Genomic DNA, 23971 nt, shown 5'->3' with positions numbered 1-23971 from the left:
TTCCAGTTAGATTAATTGGTCAGTGAGCTCCATAAATATTGTCCCCACCCCTCTCAAGCCAGTGTTGAGATGACAGACATTTATGGTCATGAATGGCTTTTGACATTGGCGCTAGGGATTCTAACTCACTTCCTCGTATTTATATAAAGTACATGTTTACCCACCAAGGGATCTTCTTAGTCTTAGATGCAAACTTTGAATCTGCAAATGCATTTCATCCAAAGAGTTCTTATATTTGAATAAAATTTACAGACCAGAAATTAAGATAATTTTGGACCCAAGCCATATATGTTGCAAACAATCCCTTCTGTCCTTTCAACCAGTAGGAGATGGTCTTTTGGTGTCCTTTAAAGTTAAAAAATGAAGAAAGAGGACAGCTATACTTAAGAGGCAAGAATGCCAAGTTAAAAATCTTGGTTTAAGGAGTTTTGTCAAATCCTAGCTCAGCCACTATTGTGGACTGAATATGGAATGTTTTATGAGCTCGTAGGTTTTAACTCTTGGTTTCCTGGAATTGTCATGAAAGCTGTAGAATCTTTAGGAGGTGGAGCTTTGCTGGAAGGAGTCAGGCAATGGGGGCATGACTTAAGGTTTTATAATCTGCCCTACATCCTGTATATTTTCTGTTCCAGACTGTAGACACAATGTGACCACCCTCCTCATGGTTCTGCAGTGGTGCCTTCCCTGTCAAGATGGACAGTTGTGGGGTCTTGCCCCACCGGGAACTTAGGTCACCTCTGAAGAGGTGGCCTGGAACCAAAGAAAGGTAAGTGCGCCGCTCACCCATTTCACAGCCTTCCTCTTACCCAGAGTCAATCAGACACAGCGAGGAGTCAAGTCAAGCAAGAACTCATTTATTGTTAGGCAGTAAGCATCTTTTATAGCAAAAAACCTCAGAACCCTAGGAGGGGGTGGAAGGAACCAACCAATCATTTTAAAGGTTACCCTATATTCATTTCCTTGTTTACAAGTTGCCTTTGCACTGACATCGTCTCCTGATCTTTGTATCTTGTCTCAGCTTAAACAACTTGAGCTAACTTCCTCTAGGCACCATTTGTATCTAATCTCTGCTAAACAACTTGGGCTAACTTCCTCTCAGCACCATCTTGTAGTTTATGTCATCTTGTGTGCTTCACAGATTCCCCCTTTTTGTTTTTAAACAAGCCCACCTTATTTTAAGGTTCAAGCTCAGGACACTTCTTTACGAAGTTTACCTGTTTGGCACCCCCCTTTTTTAAGTCAAACCCAACATTTATTGAAAACACAGAAAAGCAGTTAGCAGATCAGCACTACTGTTTCTGAGGGATTTAGTTACGAAGCAAACACAAAAGTTTTAGGGGATTTCTCTAAAAAGTCTCTTTTTACTAATGTCGTGGGCAGGAGAAAAGGTTTTTACTATCTGAAGTACTGACATGAACATCTACAGAGAGAAGAGTTAAGAAACCCGGTAAAGGAACAAAGAGAGGGTTATCCTTCCCTCCCCTTCCCCCCAAAGACAGCTGATAATTTCCCAAAGGAGGCTGTTCCAGTCACATTTAGAAGTTACTAGAATCAATCCATCTTTGAGTCCAGTCCCATGGAGAATTGTCATCCCCACACCTCCGGAGAAGGTGGGTGCTGAGTTGTCCTCATTATACATGGTCACCGGGAAGGACACAGTGACCTTCTCTTCGCTGGCACCAGTGTCCATTATGCACTATTATGCACTCAGTCTCCAGCACATACTTCTCCTGAAGCTCCTGGTCAGGGGCCCAGTGAGTGCTCACCTCCAAGCTGTCTGGGTTGCAACGGAAGGGCAGACTCTCACCTTTCAAGAGCCCAGAGGTCCTGGGATTTGAGGGAGCTGCATGCTGGGAAGGAGTCATTGATGAAGGAGAAGCACATATGGGCACAGCCTGACCAATGACATTTGTCCTCCAGCTGGGTTGTGGACCCCAGGAAGACCTGAAGGAAGATGGTGAGCAAGGGGAAGCCACCATTGTGAATGTTGATCTGTTCCCAGGAACTGTGGGCTCTGATTGAAGTAGAAGCCAGTGTCCTCATGGATGCAGATCTAATCATTCTCATGCAGCCATGTGCAAAAGGTGATAGAGAGAGATGCTGGCCCAGGCGAAAGCTGGGGACTTCTTCAGGGGCATGCTGTAGAGCATGGCAGAGGTGTGCCAGCTGGCTGGTCCACATACAGCATCTATCAGTAAGCATCCCTTGAGAAGTCGATGTCCAGGAGGGCTTCGCCCAGCAGTGGAAGCAGCAAAGACAGCTTTAACCCAGGCCCCAGGGTACCAGAAGTCACTTTCACCATCAGCTGTGCATGCAAGGGCTGCAGTGAAAGAGTGGGTGGGTCTCAGAGGTGGGGTGTGGCCACACTAAAGGCCATCTCCATTTAGTCATCATTGTCCCCAGGCTCCAAGGACATTGAGGAGCTTGCAGTGGGGCTCTGGGAAGTGGTAGCAGTTGCTGGAGGCAGGCGGTAGAGCTCTCCTGGGGCAGGTGTCAGAGGCTGCTGCAGGGAAGAGGGGGGGGGGGCTGAAAGACATGGGGGCAGCGGTGGGTATGGGGATGAGATCTCTGGGGAGAGAAGGCCATCCATGGAGCCCACTGTGTCCTCACAACGGGTGCCAGGCTTAGAGGACTTGGGAGAACTGAAGTCCTTTATGAAAGGGGAGTCCAATCCCCTATGTCCCAGGATCCTCTGGCCAGGTCCATTGCCAGTATTGATCATTGCCCAGGTCACCCTCTGAGGTTGGTGTGGGTCCCTCTGAGGCGCAGGTGGAGCCAGGAAGAGCAGGACGACCATCAGCTGGAGTCAGGATAGCACACACTTGCAGTTAGCGCAGTCAGGATCACTCTCATCGGGAGGGTTCAGCTTCTGCAGTTTGTGCTGCCGAATCTCACGGACAAGTGTGAAGAAGGCCTCCTCCACACCCTGCCGGGTCTTGGCTGATGTTTCAATGTAGGGGATGCCATAGCTGTGGGCAAGGTCTTGGGCCTGCTGAGACTCAATAGCACGAGCAGCCAGGTCACACTTGTTCCCCACCAGCACCATTGGCACATCATCTGAGTCCTTTATTCGCTTGATCTGCTCTCTGTACTGATGGATGTCTTCAAAGGACTTGGTGTTGTTGATGGCAAACACACAGAGGAAACCCTCCCCTGTCTGCATGCATTGGTCCCGCAGAGTAGCACATTCCTCCCAACCTGCTGTGTCTAAGATGTCCAGCAGACATGCCTCCCCATCAATGACCACCTGTTTCCGATAGAAGTCCTCTATGGTGGGAACATACTCATCCACAAAATAGTTCTGGATCAGCTGGGTGGTCAGGGCACTCTTTCCCACGCCTCCAGTACCCACAACCACAAGCCTGTATTCTGTCATCGATTCTATAGGGACTGTCACTCCAGGAGCTCCTACCCCACAAGGGGCACGAAGGAGTGGCTGGGGAGCAGAAGGCCCTGATGCAGGTGTCCTTGTAGCCCCGAGGCCAGAGCGTGATGGCTGTGGGGTGCAGAGCAACTGATTGTGGGCTCTATTTCCCCCTTTTGTTCTATTGAAACAAAAATACATTTAAGTTTAACATCTATCTGTCAGAGGATATTTGGCTCTAGGCCTCTGGGGTTAACTCTCTGCATTTATAAAGGGGGTACCTTTAGGAAGGGCTGACATGCCTTCCAGGCATGGACTATCTTTTAAGGTCAATATCCTAAATCATGATGCCAGCTCATCAGCTCGGTGGTTTCCCTCGGACAGAAATCCTGGGAGCCCAGAATGCCCTCTCATATGCTGCCCCCAGGGTTGCAAGGCTGAGGGCCAGAATCCCTTGGGGTGCAGGGCTCGGGCGCAGAGACTTACTTTTGCTTTAACCTCTACTGTATATATCTCTGCGCATCTCTCATGCTCCTCACCTAATTTGGCCCAATTATTTTTTTCTTTACTCTCAGAACCTTCCCTGTCCTTTTTGGCCCCCTGGGCCCCCCTGTTTTTAGTTTTTCCTTTTCTAACCCTTGGGGAGAATCATTCTCCCTCTCTGACTCCTGAGAAGGGGTGGCAGAGAATCCAGGTGAAAAGCCACCTTAAGAGCTGTGATAGTAGGGTAGAAGCCCAGGGGTGGCACTATGGTGCCTGTCCTGGACCTTGCTCTGTAGGCCAGGCTGGCCTCGAACTCACAGAGATTTGCCTGGCTCTGCCTCCCAACTGCTGGGATTAAAGGCATGCACTCCCACCACCCAGCGAACCCTCTAGACTTAAGCATATAATACAGAGCCTTGGGGGCTGGCTTATCACTTGAAGAAGTTGCATTACCCATATTGAGGGGTTCACTTACCTTTGAAGACCACCTGGCCTCTGCCGATCATACTTTTAAGTCTTTTATAAAAGGCCAGGCATGGGGTCTTGACCTCCCAGGAACTTAGGTCATCTCTGAAGAAGTGGCCTGGAACCAAGGAAAGGTAAGTGTGCTGCTCTCCCGTTCCTCAGCCTTCCTCTTACCGGAGAAAATCAGATGAAGCGGACAAAGCAAGAACTCATTTATTGTTAGGCAGTAAGCCTCTTTTATAGCAAAAACCTCAGAACCCTAGGAGTGGGTGGAAGGAACCAACCAATCATTTTAAAGGTTACCCTATACTCATTTCCTTGTTTACAAGTTGTTTTTGCACTGACATCATCTCCTGATCTTTGTATCTTGTCTCAGCTTAAACAACCTGAGATAACTTCCTCTAAGCACCATCTTTGGAGCTCATGTACGCTCCACAGACAATATCCCTTTTTTAAAAATAGAAATTATAACATTTTCAATGTATTCTTTGAGATTCTCCTATTTAGATCATATCCACACCCTCCCCGTCCAACTCCTCCAGTCTCCAAACACACAACTCTCCCAACTTTGTGTCCTTTTTTAAATCATTAAATCCAATGACTGTATTCATTATTAAACTATTAGCCAGAGTGATCCTTCCTCCCTAAGGTTGCTCTTATCAGGCATTTGATTACAGTATCAAGGAAAGTAACTAGTAAAACCACTAACTGTGATGTGTGGACAAGTTCTTCAACTTTCCTTTAAGCAGTGTTCTCATCAATAAAATGGGAATAAAGAGTGGACCAGTTGTTATAAAATGTAGAAGAGCTAGTGGTTATTGGTCTGTTTTATAAAGTTCAATGTTTCCTTGAATTATGCTTATCTTCTCTGTGTCTACATACATTATCTCTTTAAGACCTAGCTGTCCATGATAGTACACAGAGGTCACAGTGTTTTGGCACAGGGATAAGTCATGTCTAGCAAAATTCTTGCTGCATTCACATAGACTAACTACCCCCTTGGCTCCATAAGTATTTTTGGACTTTGTAGCTGAGTCTGTGCCTAGGAGTGTGGCACACATGTGAGAGGTCTGTGTATTAGCTTTGGTTAGCCTGACTGGCAGGATTGAATTGAAACATAGTGGTCTATTTGTGACTTTTTTTTTTTTAAATAAAAGACATTTCAACTAGCTTTATTGAATTTCTATTGAACACGTAACTAACAGTCTGAGATTTGGAGGCAAATTTTCCTAATTAAAAGATAATAGATCATTTCAGCAATGGAGACTGCAGTGACATTAGGTGGCATCACTGGTCAATAGGGAAAAAAGGATGGCTCAGTTTGAGTTTCAGTGGAAGGGTTTCTGGGAAAGGTAGATAGAATGTATTGAATTTCTTTAAGTGGAAAATAGGCATTGATCAGGACCACAAGGGACTGGCTGGCCAACATTTAAAATAAAATCTGAAATCCTCAAAGACATTGTTAATCTAAGTGAAGGAAGATATAACATTAGAAAGGTTTTCAGATAAAACTTTGCTATAGTTTCAACGGTGCTTTTATTCAACACTTCATGTGATTATTTGGAGATATTGAAAGGAAATTAACTCCATATTGCAAACAAAAAATATTTTTAAAGTTCTTAGCTTAAAAATGTGGGGTTGGAGAAATGGTCAGTGGTTAAGAGCACTGGCTGCTCTTCCAGAGTTACCGAGTTCAATTCCCAGCATCCACATGGACGTTCACGTTCACAATCTAATGCCCTCTTCTGGTCTGCCAGCATACATGCTGATAAAACATCTCTATACACTAGTAAATAAATAAATAAATAAATTTCAAAATCTTTAAAAAAAGAAAATGCTTCCTAACTTACAATCTGATGCCCTCTTCTGGTCTGCCAGCATACATGCATATAAATCACCTCTATACATTAGTAAATAAATAAATAAATAAATAAATAAATAAATAAATAAACAAGCAAACAAACAAATAAATAAATTTCAGAATTTAAAAAAAGAAAATGCTTCCTAACTCCCTTTGCCATTACAATAACATTATTATTTTTCTTTATGTTTCCATGTCATTTTCCCATGCTCCACACTTGTTATCAATCTATTACATCAATTTTACCTAAACCTGAGGTAGGAGTATGACTACTGGTTTTTTCTTTCAATAGAACAAATCCAGTTTTTCTTTATTTACTTGATTAGTTTTCAAATGTGGTATTTGATCTCTACTTTTTATGAACCACCTCATTAAACCCTAAGGTGTTAAGTCACATGACAAGTAGTGAGCCATAGTATACTTACGGAAGGACTGAAGTTTTTCCATGTTATCTAGGGAATGAGTCCTAGATAAAACATGGTGCAGATGTTGTTCTGAGAACATTTCTGGTGCTTGGAACTCTTTGATGCTACTTGGAAGGAGACCTCACATTTGGCCACCACCATTTCCAACAATACATACCATTTTATTTTCCCACCCTCAGAATATCAGTGGTTAAGTTTTCACCCAGAAGGTTTTGATTTGTACCCATGACACAGAAAATAAGCAGTCATCACTATTAATAAATGTTAGACTTATGGTTCGATGGGACATATATGAAACATCTGTACCAATGAGTAATGAATGAGGTGTTGCTTCATGGTGATAAACATTTTATCATATCTTTTCTAATGCCTCACTTCCCTTGGGATTATAGTATCCAGTTGTACACAAAGGCCCATTTTGAGCAATTTTATATTAGAAAATCTAAAGAGATGGGCAGCTACCTCTGCATAAGTCACCCTCTTGAAGAATTACATTGATGGTGTGGGAAATTATTTTTTGTTCTTCAAAATCTCAAGGGTGTAACAGTCTGTTATTTCTGCTCTCTGGAACATACAGGGAAAGATGCATCTCTGTGTATCCCTTCTCAAAAAATTATCAGGTATCAGGAGGCAGCAATTTAGGGTGTTACATCTACAAATCACTCTTGTTCCCCTTTATTAGTTTAGTAGTTCTCATTTAATCCTCAGGTTTTCTATTTCATGCTTTCTGGATCTGAAAAATCTTTCTAATAGTGGCCTTTATGCACCCTAGTGATATTTAATTGGTTACCTTTTATTAAGTCTTAGTCTCTCTTCCAAATTATATTAGAAACTTGTAATTATAACAATTCTAATGACCTGAGGTGATGCTGGACAGATCAAGCCTGGTTCTAGAATAATGAAAACTAAAACACAACAAAATGATTGTGTAATTCCCTGTCCTGGATTTCTTTGCTATAATCCCCATATGTATCTAATAGCAGACTGACAGTTATGGATGATTTCATATTACCAAGAGTATGAGGGCTGTGTCACTAGGTTAGATTGAAAAGTGGTTATATCAATAAAGATAAGGATTGTGTGATACATGTCAATCATTTCACCTATGCTTTCAGATCTTTCTCCCTCCCACATGACTGACAAGGTGGGCTGTTGGCAGTTTATGGCCGACATGAAGAAAGCATGGAATGAGCAGAGACAAGATGAATGAATGAAAGATGAAAATATATTTCTCTAGAAAAGTAAGCAAACACACATCCTGGCCTTTTTAATATGCTCTATATTAATTTATACATGTACATAGCAGAAGCGTTTCACACAATTTAGGTATTACATGCAATGCTATGATAAGCTAGTTTGATTTCATCAGCTCCTACTACATCAGCACAATAACATCTCAAATATTATCACATTTGTACTAGAGCTGCCTGAAATACACTGTTTTTGATGTTTGTAAACAAATAGGAACATCACTATGTAACACTGTGATTGGAACAAAACACCTTCGTTTTAATTCTTCCCTTACATTTTGTAAAGGAGACATACTTTCAGTATCCAAAGTCCATGGTCACTTGGAAAATACAGTTTTCTGTGGGTGCACTAAATATGTAACCAGAACCAGTTATTTTTTGCCTTTATACAACTAAATCCCTTCTGAAAGGCAGTGATATGTCATAGATGGGCCCCGATTTGGAGGATTTCCATGAAACTCCTCATTTAGCATATAAATTAAATAATGATAACTCTGCTGTTACAGATTCAGAAATCAGTAATGATATTGGTTTATTCATGGATCTTTGAAGATCTTATACTGGGGAGTAAAGAGAGATGTGGAAATATAAATACTGGGTTTTGATGAGAAGCTCGTTTGTATTTTAAGATGAATTAATATATGGTTAAACGAAGTCTCTGTGTTGTATTTTTTCCCCTCTTTTGCTAATAGCAGCAAACAAGAGGTCAACTAGAAACTGATTTGTAATTAGCCGCACTGAGTCTTCCTGGCAAACACAGAGACCTTGTTAAGCTTTGAAGCTGGGTGGTAGGAAGTTAATGGACTTGTATGGAGTCTTTTAATTACCAGCCGTAAACAAATCTATCTCTCACTGCTAGATAGCACCCGAGGGCAAGAGGTAATCTGCTTTAGAAACCTTGGAGTGATTTGCTTTATAAATCTTGTGGTTTAGGAAAGTGGAAAACTCTTTAAAGAGTGTTCTCTTTCACAGAGAATTACATTTTTGGCAGTGTTGTGAAAAATTTGGTGATAGATTCTTGTTGACCTCCCAATTTATAAATGTCAGTGACTAAAGCACATTCAACATTAAGATCAATTCCTTACAGCATTTGGGTCTTCCTGGTGGACAGGATTATCCAAAAGCAATCTGAGTATGGTACTGTTCCAGCAAATTTACTGTAAATGTTTTCCTGCCCAATGCCCAGATTGACTCCTATAATCTTATCTGTTTGTATGTTTAAAAGCCACACCATCTTCCAGAGGTCATATTATTTGTGCAGTTTAATTGTATGGATGGTAAAATATGTAATAGGGAATTGGTTGAAATAAAAAAATTAAAAGTCAGATCCATAGCCAAATACAGAAATAGTCCAATTCAAAGTCGAGTGCTAAAATCAAAAATATTGAGTGATTTTGATTTCTCAAAGGTACAAATGGCTCAATATTAACAAGGAGCACCCTGTATCTGAACTAGGACAATTTAGTGGCATTTTTTGGATACCTTGCCTTCTTTCTATGACACTGTCATCGCAATCCTAGATGAATGATGGAGTTCACAAGTTGCAGTGGGGGACTCTATTCCTAGACTGTCTCCCAAAGCAATAGTACCAAGAATAACTTTCTTCAAAATCACTATGGACAAATTCACTTAATAATTCTTCACGAATGAATGCTGAGCTCCTGGGAGGGTGGGGATCACTTGAAATACATGGTCTATCTTTCCCCCGGGAAATGAAGGCTCAGCGGTTCACAATGCGTGGGGTAGCTTCACGTTCAAGCAGATGTGTCTTCCGGGACGGCGGATGGATCTGATGGTTCTTGCTGGATGACGTTCATGGGGATCATTTCGGTACTCTCTTCACCTTGATTGTTGTTGATGGGAGGATTCCTTGGTTCCTGATGGCAGATGTAAATGGGGAGATCACCTTGCTCGACAAACGCCGCTGGGCGAGGAGCCGCAACTACGCGGTTGCGGTTGCGGTTGGTAGTACGGCGGCGGCGGCGCCTCCCCCAGCGCTGTCTCCACTGGATCTTGAGCTTGGCCCACTGGCGCTTCAGGGCAACTTGCACCTTGAAGAGCAAAGGGAGACTGGTGTCAATAACTGTCAGCTTATATACTTGACTCCTGGGGCTTATCATAGGCTAGAAGAAGCTAAATTGTAGATCTGCTCTAAGAACTGAGTTTATACCGTGCTTATGAAATATACCACCCTGGAATAACAATATGCCAATCGAAGAAGTGAGTTACTTGTCTGGGTAACAACGGGCAAGCTATTTGCCAGTTTTGAGCAAAGCTTTCTGTCTTGGCTCTCACAGCCTGTGAAGGAAGGTTGATTTGTTTCATAATGTAGCAGACATGTCTCATTAGAGGGAAGGAGTTAGGAAAATTTTTACTTGCTGCCATTCATGCTAAGACATGATTTTATCCAAATCTGAACTCATGGATCATGAAAATATATCCATAAACGGCAACATAGTCCTAAATTTTATGATAATGGACCCATGTTGTGGATTTACCCTTACCAAACGAGGCTCCAAGTGAGGTGTTGCAGATAAAAATCTGACTAAGGCAGCCAAAACCTTTTAAGAATGAGACTTCAGTCTCTTTCAGTAGAAAAACAGTCAGAATAATTTGGCAATCTGATCATTTGAAATAGTGAACTTTTCAAACAAACTACGGATATATGTTTTTTGGGTGTAGCATTTTAGATTCAATTATATATTAAACAGATAAAGAAGCAAGATCTTGAAGTGCTAAGGGCTGCAGTGAGCCATGCAGCTGCATTTTGCCTTGATAAAAGTCATACAGGGACAAGGGATGGTGTAAACCATTTAGTTACCACTTACTGACTGATTGCCATAGGCCACATTATAATCACTTGATTTGCATTAATTTATTTAATCCTCACAACAGTCTTCTTGTAAGGACACTACTGTTGTGTTCACTTACAGACGGGAGGTCTGAGACTACAGCATGTATGCACAGTCAGGGAGCTGCAGTGTGGCAGAACTTGAGTTCCATGTGAAGCCTGCCTTTATTTGGATTATAGATAAGCCCTTTGATGTCAGGGTTATAGTCTAGAAACCATCGATGTACTCTTGAGAAACTAGGAAAGGCTCCAGTTCGGTGTCTTTGGAGATGCAGTGTTTGTAGATAAAGGAAACCAATAGTTTCCATGGATTCAGCATCTCTTAAAACCGAAGTTGTCCTTACAGTTAAACCTTACTTAGAATTGCAGAGGTATACATTTCCGATAGTTACAAATAGTGTTAGTTGGTATAGGTGCCCCACAGAAAACTCACCTTGCTTTTGCCTCACCTGTCTTTTTACAATCTCCACCCGAGTATCCACATATACTGAATACCCAGTCCAACATGAGGCTAACGGGTGTGAAGTCAATTTTAATATTTAAAATTATTATTACAGGAAGTTAGCAACCTTCTCTAATTGCATCCCAAATTTATGAGCCATCCTTTTGTGTGGTGATGGCAATCTGCTTCCATTTATAAAGTATATATTTAGAAACAGGCCCTCAGCAGCATGCAAAAGATACTGCAATGGTTATAGTCTAAGAAGGGTGATTATCTCTGACAGTAGGAGGTGGATACAATACATGGACTAGATGCTGCTTTGATGAATAAGGGCATTAAATCTGTGACCTTGAGAACAAAACAAAACAAACCAACCCAGAGACTTTTTTTTTGCTTCTGGAAAGCAGAAGAAATGTTCAGAGAGGTCAAGGGGTAAGTATAACACACAACATTCTGGATTATATAGGTTTATTGCTCATTTTGAAAAAGCAAGAAACACAAATAACTTTAATTTCCCCCTTGATTTTTATCAATATATTTATTGTTGAATTTGAAGTATGAAAGCTTGGTCTGATGGTCTAAAGATACAGTTGTTCTCGCTGGCTCTATTGTATAGTATGAAGTCATGGAAGGCTGGTGTATTTAGGTCTTGGTTCCCATACTTGTGGAGACAAACATGATACTAATATCTTCTTGGTTAGGTTTGAATGCTTTGGGGTGTATCTCTTTTCCCGTTAAGCTTATCATAGGCACCTGTAGTTATGTACTGATGCATGTAAGGTGGGGCTTTCCTCCCATAATGGGAAGAGTTAAGTCCTCCTCTCCATTTGTCACTCTGCCACCCCAGTCTAACATACCTGCTGCTCTTAGTCTATCCACGGACCCTCTACATAAGGCTTTATTTTCATGATGGCAATCACTGACAGCAACATGTTGATAATTAATCAGAGTTAAAATTCCAACTTGCATCATTGCATTGCTCACCTATTAGTCCCTTGGATCTTTGCTGAAACTCAATACCCAGCCAGGCAAAGACTCATGACGTACCTATCTCGCACGTAGCTGGAAATAACTTCCTATGAGTGTGAGTGCCTTGCTTGAGTTCAATGACAGAATGGGAAATAGATGCAGAATGTCCAGCTGAGAGCCAGATGCCTGATATCCATGGGGCTGTGATAATACGTTTGGCATAGCATACCATTTTCGTATTATTAGAAATGTCATGCCTCTAGCTACATGATCTTAATGAAAACAGAAATGTTTCAAAAAACAGAGAAAACATATGCAATAAACTCCAGATATTTCAACTGTTAAGAATACCCCTTGGGTTCACTTTCTGTGTTTGAGACTCCCAGTGACATTGTAGTTATGACACAATAAATATTGTAGCATTTTTACAAATTCATGCAAACCTCTGGTGCTTTACAAGGTTTAGCCATTCTGAGTCTTATTTTTCTATTAGCCCTATTTTGACATTGTTTTATATGAAAGAGTTTATTTTGTGTACTAAAAACACACTCAAAATGCAAGAGTCTACATTTGCAGAGTGTTCTCACTGGTGCAGTATTCTACATGGGATGATAATAAGCCCTCTTCATTTTGTAGCTTTTACTGTTAAAGAATAAAAGGAGGGCTAGAAATTACTCTGTCAGCTAACAACCAAAGGATATCTCCTTTTTATCCCAGGCTAGTTTTACCTTAGCAATCATGAGTACACACATGCATTTTGTTGAATGGAGGAATACGTTTTTGGATGAAAGAATAAGATGTACCAGTTGGAAAGGAAATAATAAAATTCTTTCTAAGTTGGATTTGGAGATGGGCATCAGGTAACAAAGCAGGCAAGTATTTTAGATACTCACTGAATACTATCTAAAGAAATAATAAAGCAGGTATAAGGTATCAATTGTTAAAGATTAGAAAATGTTCCTCAATACTAACAGGATAATATATGGTCCTATCTTAACAAACTATTGAATAGAATTATTTTTAGTAGGAATTAATTTACAATGATAAGAATACCTGTGCATTAAAATCATGTGGTCTTGAGAAAGCAGAGTATATTTTCTAGGGAAGGATTGCATATATAGATAATGTATTGCAATTTAGTTGATTTAATTGAGAGTCAGAAAGTTTGGACTATGGTTCTGGCTGTCACAGCTGTATTTGTGACACTGGGTGAGTGACACCATTTTCCTGGAGCTTACTTAGACTTATCACCTAAAACTTGAGGGAAACTTTCAAGTTGTATTCCTTGAGATCATGGAGGTTCACTGGAAGAACCGCTAGGGCTATAGCAGCTCTCCTTTCACATTTTATAATTAAGCTCTCAGGAAAGCTTTTGTTAGAGGACAATGGACTCTGGTTGAAACTACCTGAGTAGCCTGGTTGTGTAAGTTTCTGCAGAACACTGAACCAGATATTCAGATTATTTATGTAAGTCTTTACTCTATGACAGCAATCACTGTCATTTTTGAGAATCCTCTTTTAGTCTTAACTTCAGGGTAATTTTTCAAAATATTTGAATACATGGTCTTACAGTGGCATAATCAACTAGAAAATAGGCAGAACACTGACTGTTGTGGCCTGGGTGTGGGTTTCGAAAAAGAATATGTATATGACTTCTTATTCTGTGGGAACCCAAAATAGTTTTTGCTAATTCTGCTGAGCATGCTGACCTGCTCACTATGCAACCCAAGGAAGTATGAACTTAGCATGCTCTTTGGGTCCTATGTGTAATTGCACCACGAATTCATAGGTGAGACTCAGCCTGAGGTAGCGTGCGTGCACCCCCCCCCAAAAAAAAAACCCACTGTCCCATTACTCACAAACCCCTATGAGATCATGCAGAAATGAGATCTGAAGAAATTGCATTGTTGTCCTTCCAAACTGCAAAATGTTGGCATTATATAAATTAGTGATAGTATTACGTGAAATGCATGCTTACCTCATGGTTGCAGAAGCAGTAGATAGTCGCAACAAAGAATCCCTAAAAAGAAAAGAAAAAAATACATTTGAAGTTACTTATGTTTGCATGATGTCATTTCATAAAATCAACACACATAGTCTAGGGAGGAATATTCCACTATTTCAACAGCATGTCATTGTTTGATAAAACAGAAATTCAGGAAAAAGAATGACCTACTTCTCTTCAGTGCTATGCCACAAAAATATTTCCATTAGAAGTCTATTTTCTGCTCAGTGGTAGAGCATTTACCTACCACATAGGAAACCAGGGACAAATCTTCAGCACCAAAAGTTTCAAAATCATTCTATCAGTAGAGAAATATGTTTCTTGTAAAGATTCAGCAACTAGAAGGGTTCTAGTGAATTTGCTTATGTATTGCTCCATTTAACATGGAGATTTTTGGTGAACATGCTGGCTATGGTAGATTTGGAAAGTCTTTGTACTTTATAAAGTTAGAGGCTGTGATCATCAGAGAAATCTTTTGAAAGTGAGTATGAAGCTGTGGGCTGTGAATTAGTGCAGGAATATCCAAAGTATGTCTTTCAGAAACCCAAACTCAGTTGCCTTTGGAGCTTTGCCTAATCTTTGTATGATGCCTTGTGCTGATTTTTTCACTATGATCCCAATACCTTAGGTTATTAGAGAAACACACGGGATCTATTTTTATCCTAATTGACTTTGGCCTTCTCCTCACATTAGGTCTTGACAGTTGGAAAAAAATGCAGTAGATTTGAAATTTATAATTGAGAAGGAAAAATTCTGGTCTAGGATCCTGTGTTAGAACCTCTCTCTGAGAACCTCTTTATGCCCAGATAGACTCTCACAATACCTAGAAGTTGCCTTTATTAGAGTTTTTGACCTGGGCCAAAGCTCTGGTGTGAATGGAAGAAAGGAATCCATTCTTTTCTCTAGTGTGGTTAACTATGCAGCCCACTCGGGTAACTCTGTGCTCTCCTACATGAGAAACCTGAGAAAGCCAGGGACAGTGTCCCCATACAGCCCCCAAACTCTCATGGATAGATTCTGACAATGAAAGGTCAAAGGAGCAGGAGGCATGGGCAGCTCTGTATAAATGCATTCCTCTCATCACTCCAGAGAAAGAAATGCTCAGCACCTACTTGTTATGCAATCAGTTGCCTGAGTGGGACCAGTAAAAGGCCCTGAGTAGCAATAAAGTGGAAACAAACTCCGTATACAACCTCACTTCCTTCAAAAGTTCTGGTTGGGCCTGCTGAGTTGAAGGCTGTGAGTTTTAAGATCATAAACTTAGAAAGAAGATTATGGGCTTTAATCAGATGGACTTACCAGGAGAACAAGACACCAAGTAAACCTGTAGTTGCTTTTCTTACCTGGAAATGAATCAGAGTGTGCATGACATAATCATAGATCATCCCAAACACCTTGTGGGAAGGCCTCCAGGGAAACACAACAAACTGGGCGCCCAGCAGGGGCACAAGGACCATGGTAGCCTTCACAGCCTTCAGGTACATGTAGGTTTCTGGCTCATGAGTTTGCCTCATCTTGTTCACAAGCACTCGGATGATGTTGAGCAGAAAGAAGAAATTGACCTGCAAGATTCATATGAGCAAATAATCCGTTACTGTCGTGTGAAATATGCTACATGTCAGATCAATGAGTAGAGAACTTTTCAAATACAAGAAGTTGGCATCTTTGAACCACAGACTTTCTGGCTCTGAAGCTTAGTTTTGAAAATAAAGCCTTAAGATAAATTAATTGTAAGTGCTTAGAGTGAGTTTTTAAAACCCGGGATAGAAATGGCCATTGTGCAAAACATGTAAGAGAAGAACAAGACTTTTGATGGCAGTTGAATTCTATGGACCTGGGTCCTCAACTGAATAAGAGGAACAAAAGGAGATGAGCACCAGCACTCAGCCTTCTCTGTCTGTTGTCTGTAGACAAGACGATGCGACATTGCCTCATACTCTGTCGTGCATTCTCTGTCATGATAGTCTGTCTCCCCTCAAACTAGGAGCCAAATAATCTCTTTCTTAAGTTGCTTTTGTCATAGTAAACAAGGGAAGTTGCTAATACAACTGGAGAGACTGAGAAGCAGCCTGGATGGCAATCCAAGTTGCTCACTTACTAACGGATGCCTCCTTAGTGGAAGAACAGAATGTGGGCATGAGTATTGGAATCTGTTGTTACTTTTCTTACTATGAGAAAAAGAAAACATTGTCTTAGAGATTAAAATGCTATATTGCCTCTCTCCTATGTATGCAAATGAGCTTCTCCACATATAAAGAAATAGACACTTTTTGAAGAATATAATTGGTTCCTATGTGATAGAATGCCATTAAATGAGCTTTATTTTGTAGTTTACAGTACATGTGCCACATAGAAATATATTCACAAAGCTGAGCAATGACACCAATACCAATATATTAAAAAATCAATTCTTACCACCAGAGCCATCATGATAGGTCCATGGATGATGTAAAGCAAGTTGGTATTCACACTCAGCCAGCAGCTGCAAAAAGTGAGGGTATACATCATTACAAATATGCTTTCACTTTGGAATACATTAGCTTAAAAGTCAATGTGATACTTACTTGTCATTGTAGTAGATAACACGAGTAACGGCATGGATAATGGTTGGCACAATTGGGAACCCTAAAATTGGGAAAAGTACAAATCAAACTTGGATCCCATGCCATGGCTTAACCGCAATTGCATGGATACTGGTAGCAATTTTGTAAAGATGGTGGCAGATTGAGAGTGCCTATCAAGACATTCCCCTGATATGTTGGTATACAAATTATTTCATCAAGCCAGACTTGGGGAGTTTGGCTAAGAGCATCCAGACAATTAAAAGCCTTTTGCCAACTCCCAGCTGTAGTCAGTATCTTGCAACTTGCATTGTGACCCTTCCTAACATTGTTACATTTTTGAAGATGCTTTTGCTGATACTGTGAACTGGGACAAGAAAGTCTTTCATTGTGTGAATTAGACTCTCATGTAGTAAGATTCTGGATCACCTTTAAGGGATGTGACTTGGGTCAATTATTTGCTGTGAAAGCCTTCTTTGATATTCCTATGATTTCTTTTGGGTATTTCGTTTTCCTGTTTACTTCATGTACATTGATCCTTTTAAGACAAGTATTTTGGAGAAATCAGTGTATTCCTGTCCTTCTAAGTTCTGGCTGTGGCTTATAGAGGAAATGGAGTATCCTCTTCCTTGACTAAATTGAAGTACTAGTAAAGATAAACAAAACTCCTTTGAGTTTATCTTCAGAAAAATTCAGATGCTATCTATTCAGACAGTCAAATTACATGTTTTTAAAATAATTTTTCTTTCCAAGAATGTATTCTGAAGTTGTAATTTTCCTTTTAAAAAGATTGTCTTTTTACTCAGATGTACCTAGTACATGATAATACCGTTGATTTGATTGAAGCATCTGTAGAAAGAGGTTTGTTGTTATAGTCAGGTTAGGAAATACGTCTCAGGAAAGGATTAAGCTGGTATATTTTAAATTTCAGTGAGTGAGATGAAAAAAGAGAAGGTCTCAAACTATTAGGTTTTCACATAAAATCATGTTGGTTTTTAAATGCATAAATGAAATAATTCAATAATACCATTGATTACATATTGGGCTTGAAATAATTTTAACTTGAACTACTTACACAACATATGATTGTGCTATTCACAGCAGCTCTAACAGATTATTTCCTCATTTGAATTCAAAGACTCATGTATTCTCTGGATTTATTCTGAAGAACACATTTTAGGATAAGACAATAACAACAACAACAAAAATAGGTATTTAGGAACCTGAGTCTACCTCTCTACTTCACTTGAAGACCAGCATGTTTCTTAGCTAATGGGGTAGACCCTACCTCTAACTCCTGGGGCTTGACACCTCCCTACGACTAGTGTGGTTGTTGTTACGTACAGTCTTGGTTTTCCTATCTATCCCTGTTCTTCTAGTCCCCAAGACTTGGAACAACCTTTCTACCGAAGATCGTGAAAATAAGAGTGATACTTAGTCCATAGGATTCCTTTTCTAAAAACAGGAAATCAAAGAAATCCTCCTTGTTCAAAGTGAAAATCCACAGGAAGATTTATCCTTCCTTCAGTTTATAGCAAGGGGAACCAGTAAGGCAGGAAGGACCCTGGAGACATGGCATTCCCTGGATACGAGAGATGATGAACACTAAGTGATGCGATACAGATGAGAAAAAAAGCAGCCAGGGTAGACTCAATCTTTCATTTTTGTGGTGCAGAGAATTTGAGCACCAGATAGTTGTTCACCCAAGGATGGGTTTATTATGCTGCTCACAAATCTCAGAGTTCCATTCCAGTTTAGATCCTGGATTTGGAAACATTTTTCACACAGATGGCCTTGATGTCCCCTAAAGATAAGTTCCCAGAAAATAGCAGATGTTCTGCAACCCAACTTTGAAGAGTATTTTCAAATATTGGTTGTGCATTATTTTATTAAAATTGTAAATTCTATAACCTATGTTACTGTTTCAGTATTTTCAAAAGGAAACTGTATTAACCAATAGAAAGTTTTCTCTGTTCCATTACATCTTTTAATGTTCCCGGGAAACACTTTTCTTGAGACGTTATTAGGGTTTCCCTTTACTTGTCTCCCTTCCACACAAAGACAACGCTGTGTCAGGTTCTAAGCAAAGGCTACTGTTTTAAAAATGTGCCTCTCAAATGGCCTCATATTTGTTTGGGGGTAGTTGTATTTGGCATTGCAAGTTTCTTAATGGTAAGGAAAGTGGTGGATTTTAGTTTTTTCTTTACTCATGTGTGTGTGTGTGTGTTAGCTAAAAGTGGAGCATAGACTTTGACACGTCCCAATAGTTAACTTTTTGTCTTTCTAAATACATATCAATAAGGAGAAAATCCTCCATTTTGAAACTTTCTATTTTCTGTGGCTAGAATACTGAACAAGAGATCTATCTACTGCCTTAGCCAGCACTGATTAGCAGTGTCCTCTTCAATGGCTACTGTGAGTTTAATATTCTTTGATTCTACTTGGATCATGCTAATGAAGTTTTAAATATTTGCTGATCAAAGAAGGTTAAGGTATTGTATAAATACTTTGTTATCATTCCTTCCTTTTTTTGATACGGGTAAACAACTCATTTCTTTCTTCTTTTGTATCGGTTATGTGCTAAGTAGAGATCTGTATCGATCTGTACACAAAGATGCCAACAAGCTTTATAATTAACTTGCAGGTACTAGTATGGAATGAAACATGTAAATGTTCCTTCCAAGGTACCCTTGTCTCAGCTGAATGTCATAGGTGAGGACAAATTTATAGCCAGCGTTTTTTTCATGGAATGTTTTCTGAGTTTGAGAGAACTCAGAAGTTCTGAAACACTTATGGAGAAAATTCCAACTGGGTTTCAAATGAAATAAGTAAAATAGATCTGACAGAAATATGTGAGGGAAGCTCTGCAGCAGAAGACTGGAATGCTGACTATGTTTTCTGAAACCAAGACTGGAAGAAGGTTATAAACATGCGAATCCAGGTGGATCTAGCTCAAAACCCAATTGTACGAAATACGTACCCCAGCCAAGCAGGTAATACCACCACAGGCGATGATCCTCAGCGAACACAGACATGACGATGAGAGTGTGAAGGTAGATCCCCTCACAGAGCATCCAGAAATAGTTACAAGCCATCATGTACTGGTGGATGAAGTGTAGAATCTTGCAACTTATCTGTTAGAAAAAATGAAGATTCTTAGTGGAAGGAAGGCATGGTTATAGATCTAATGGTAAAGGGAGGAGCGCAATTATGAGCCAAAGTATCTGCATTGAACTCTCAAGAATTACCCTGAATATTTGTTAATGTGTGCCCTCTAGATTTATAAATCAAAGGGACAGTGTGTAAGTCACAAGTATGGTATGTAAATAGCTGCGTGGGCCAATGGAAGCTGAGGCCACAGAATATCTTTTTCCTCCATTAAATTCTGTAGACTTACCTAGACTAGAGAAGTTCATTTTCCTACAAGGTGTCTGAGACTAGTAATGGTAAACAGCATCCAAGCGTTTGCCATAGGGCTTCTGTACTCTTTCCTCCTCCTGTGGTCCAGGAGGCAAATAACCCTAGACATGTTAAGTGCTGCTTCTGAAGCTGATTGATCTGTTAGCAATGCTTTTTTAACCATAAAGGGGAGATGACTGGGGGAACCATACAAGTTCTCTTGTATGGACACAGAGCCCATGCTGATCTCAGCTTCTGTTTCATAGGTAGCCCTGTTTTCTATATAAAGAACCAAACATTTGCCAGACCCTCCCTGTATATTAGGATCGTGTCCTGAATGACTTCTCAGAGAAGACTTAGGAAGCATACCACTGTAGACTTAATCACAGATCTCTTAACCACCTGTATGGGAAAACCACAAACCACGTAACAGAATATTCTGTTATTCCCTAGTCTTTCTAGAGTAGGGTTCCTCATCTTGACATCACTGACGTTTTGGGCTAGATAACTGTTGCTGTTGTGAGTGGTTGCCCTAGGCTTGTTGGCAGTTAATGGTGTTTCTGCCCTCTAGCTAGGTGATGTCTACAGCATCCTTCACCCACCTGTAATGAAACATGTCTCCAGATACTTCCAAATGTTCTTGGTGGAGCAAAATGTCTCCAGTTAAGAACCCCTACCTGGGAACACCTAGCATTGATTAACTTCCAACAACCACAAGACAATAACAAGACTCAGCATTCTGACTCTAGATAAAAAGAAGTGGTTGTTTGCCCAGTAATTATTTTACCAAATGATATGTATTCTATCACGTTGCTCCTCCTTGGGGTATCTTTGAGTCTACTTGGATTTCAATTTTCCTTTCACAAAGCAATGTAACAATGAAGTGACTCTCATCCAAGCACTTTTCTGGGATTGTAAATTTCTACTGAATGCATAAGAGTTCTAATTCATTGGGTGGGAAACGATAGCTGAGCCAATTCTAGTATGTCCCTTTTCCCTTCAGGATTCATAGGAGAAACCCAGCTTGGCTCATGAAAAGTAGTTACTATGTTTTCAAAGGTAGAATCAAACTCTGGTTCAGACAAGGAGGAATAGAAATGTTGAAAATCCACAACATCAGGAAATCTAAAGCATTATCTATATAAGCCTTGGGAAAGAATATTTCTGGCCCTGCAGTCCTTGCCATCAGATTGTCTTCCTTAATCAGGATTAGTTGATTGACTAGTATATCAGTTTTGTATATACTAAGTAAATACTTGCTACGATGACTCCAAGACACCCAAACATCAGTAAAATGAGGAATTCAGTTGAGATTCAAGATTCCTTTTGTAGATTACTCTTTGAAATCCCAGCTTCCCTTTGATTCCCATAGGCTGTGGTGATTTTTCTCTTGTGGGAGAAGAGACAAGTAGGTGGAGATGGCCTTTTGCCTATGTGATCCAGAGTAGTTGAGGTTTCATGTTCAATCAAGCTCGTTCTTGTTATTCTTGGTAGTTGCATTCTGAGAAATCATCATAAAAACTGAATTAGCAAGCACTAAGTCATGCATTTAGGCATAAATCAAGGTGAGAGTTCTTTGAGACCCTAGTCACAACATTTTCATCAAGCAACCAATACATAGCTTTTGTTTTATATGTTTTGTGTACAGACACCTTATTTGATATATATTATTAATTTATTGATACTGAATGTTTGGCCCACAGCACAATAGCCACTTTTTGAAAGAAATATATTTAATACTTACTTTCTTCGTAAGTATATCAAGACTTTTTGTTTTGTCTTAAAACAAATTTATCAAGGGAAAATTAAAAATAATAGTCATATATTCCTTAAAGGTTCTATTCTTGCAGAGTTCAATGCTTATGGTCAAGGGGGTGGCCTTCTGGTGGCAAGACAGACAAGTAAACAAATAAATGTAATCATGCACGATGACTTCTAGAAATATATATTTTCTAGTTAATCTGATTATTAAATTATTTTAACAATTGTTTTCTCAGGTACATAACAAAGTCTGGCATTTAGAAAAATCAATGAAGCCAACTAGAGGGGCTTGTTTTGAGAACATTAAATTCTCTACTCAATTTGTGGACAACCAGCAAGGAGTGGAGTATTAGACTGTGACAAAGCAAACACATTGCTTGGTACTGTAAAGCACTCTGCTCACACTCTAGCCTTCCACTTTTGAGGGCACAGGGGCTACAATGTGGACTATTTTATACGAAGAGAGGTGACTGTCTATAAATTTGATTTTTAATTTCTTGTGAAAATATTGCAGCAAAATGGAGAGAATAAAAAGAATCTCCTCTTTCTTTAGTTATTGAGGGATAAACAAATTCCTAAGGAAATATGGCAAATATTGAAGACTACATTGCTTATTATAAAAAATCAAAAGAGTTTCAACATTAGTTTGAAACGGGCTAATGTGCTAACTCCTAAATGCTTTTTCCTGAACTAAAGCTTCCAATTGTACTACTGTGAAGTCTTGTTTTTAAAAAGAAGTAAACTTTGTTACTCATTCAAGTGATCTCCAGTGATACAGCATGTTTATTTACGTTTCTCTGGAACTTCTGAAAATGTTTTCTCATAAGTTCACTTTAATACACCTGACTCCTCCACTACTTACATCCAATAATATTCAGATAGAGGTGAGCAACAGATTCTTAGTCAATTTGAATGAGTATGGCTTTGTATGTTGCTCAGCTGAGTGTTCAACACTTAATTAATATTATTATTTAATACCTAAACCAGAATTGCTTATCAAGAATGAGCACAATTTTCTGGGCCTTTAATTTTAGTGAAAGAGTACTGAAATTCTTGGTAATATTTGTAGAGATCAGGACGTATCTGAAAAGGTCAGGCTGCTGACATCCATAGAAAATGTATAATGTTGGAGCAAACTCTCCTAAACTGAGTTTTTATATTAGTTGCATTTTTGATCTTTGTCATGTTTTTCTAAGTGTCCAGAAAGGGTATCCTTTAATGACAGCACTCCCTAAATAAAACACCCAGATAAATCCTGTTATTTTTCTCCTGTGTCTCCCCTAGAAGAGCTGTTTGACTTTGCACAGCATTTTTTAAAAAAAAAGTGGTATGCGTAGGTTCCATTGGGGGTATGCAGAAATTCTCTAGTGGTCAACTTTTAACTTCCATTAACCCAAATTTCTAGTTTCCTTTACTAAGTAAAAGTATATACTGTTCTTCTATGGCTTGTTTTTCCACAAACTTGCAAAACAACTTTCAGGTGTCAAATTGACAATTTGAAAATATTTATGATTAAATTAATAAAGGTGTCTAAAACCTAATTTAGGATATTCTGGTTTTCCCTGATAAATGCATTGACTTTCTGAAGTAAATAAAGTGGACATGGTATATTTTCACTTGTTGGTAGCTTCTGAAATTAGAGTATGTGCAGTGAGAATTATGACCATTTTTTAATCTAATAATCTGAACTCCTTGTTCAAGAAGTGAATTTTGGTTATGACACTTTATCCTTCATAAAGATTGAGGCATTTGGGGCATTTTTAGCTTCATTTTGTTTCCAGTCAGTCTTTGTTGTCTCTTCATGGTATTCATGATATCTGTATTTTAAATTTGTATGTATTTGTCTTACATATTCTTGGGACTACTCATCACCCTGGTATTTTACATGTATTCTTCAAATTGGATTGTTATTCTTGGTTAAGCACTGATTTTGCTGAATCCTTCCTTTGTGGTCTCCATTCTGGAAATGAGCTAATCTAATGTAAACATATTTAAATTTAGGTTCCTCTTCTCTTTGGTTCTGGAATTTCCATGTAGTTCTTTGGTTCTAGTATTTCCACGTAGTTATTTTTAGTAATTTCAACTTTTCTGGTTACGATTTCTTGTCTTTTGATTCATTCACAACTTTTAGCATG

At 39.5% G+C, this 23971-nt stretch overlaps 2 protein-coding genes across 3 annotated transcripts in view; both read right to left on the bottom strand.

Moving 5' to 3' along the window:
* Positions 1 to 2806: 2806 nt before the first annotated feature.
* On the bottom strand, positions 2807 to 3403 carry LOC114693493 (GTPase HRas-like). The gene has a single exon (XM_037203422.1). The coding sequence runs from the start codon at positions 3374 to 3376 to the stop codon at positions 2807 to 2809; it is 570 nt and encodes a 189-aa protein (XP_037059317.1). The 5' UTR covers positions 3377 to 3403.
* Positions 3404 to 7850: 4447 nt separating this feature from the next.
* Calcr (calcitonin receptor) overlaps positions 7851 to 23971 on the bottom strand; it is a 78915-nt gene continuing 62794 nt past the window's right edge. For both annotated transcript variants that reach the window (XM_028869791.2, XM_028869793.2), the window contains 6 exons: positions 19657 to 19810; positions 16680 to 16740; positions 16531 to 16597; positions 15459 to 15677; positions 14089 to 14130; positions 7851 to 9899 (listed from right to left, as the gene is read on the bottom strand). In XM_028869791.2, the coding sequence (XP_028725624.1) occupies positions 9603 to 9899; positions 14089 to 14130; positions 15459 to 15677; positions 16531 to 16597; positions 16680 to 16740; positions 19657 to 19810 (840 nt within the window). In that variant the 3' untranslated portion in view covers positions 7851 to 9602. The remainder of the gene's footprint in view (positions 9900 to 14088; positions 14131 to 15458; positions 15678 to 16530; positions 16598 to 16679; positions 16741 to 19656; positions 19811 to 23971) is intronic.

This window comes from Peromyscus leucopus, chromosome 3 (assembly GCF_004664715.2).
Source record: "Peromyscus leucopus breed LL Stock chromosome 3, UCI_PerLeu_2.1, whole genome shotgun sequence".
In the NCBI taxonomy this organism is placed as follows: Eukaryota; Metazoa; Chordata; class Mammalia; order Rodentia; family Cricetidae; genus Peromyscus; species Peromyscus leucopus.
Note: the sequence above shows the minus strand (reverse complement) of the source record. Positions and strands in the feature narration are given on the sequence as shown.

What these genes read in the sequence shown, in the direction of transcription:
- LOC114693493 (XM_037203422.1), bottom strand. Translation starts at nt 3,376, where the DNA reads ATGACAGAATACAGGCTTGTGGTTGTGGGTACTGGAGGCGTGGGAAAG.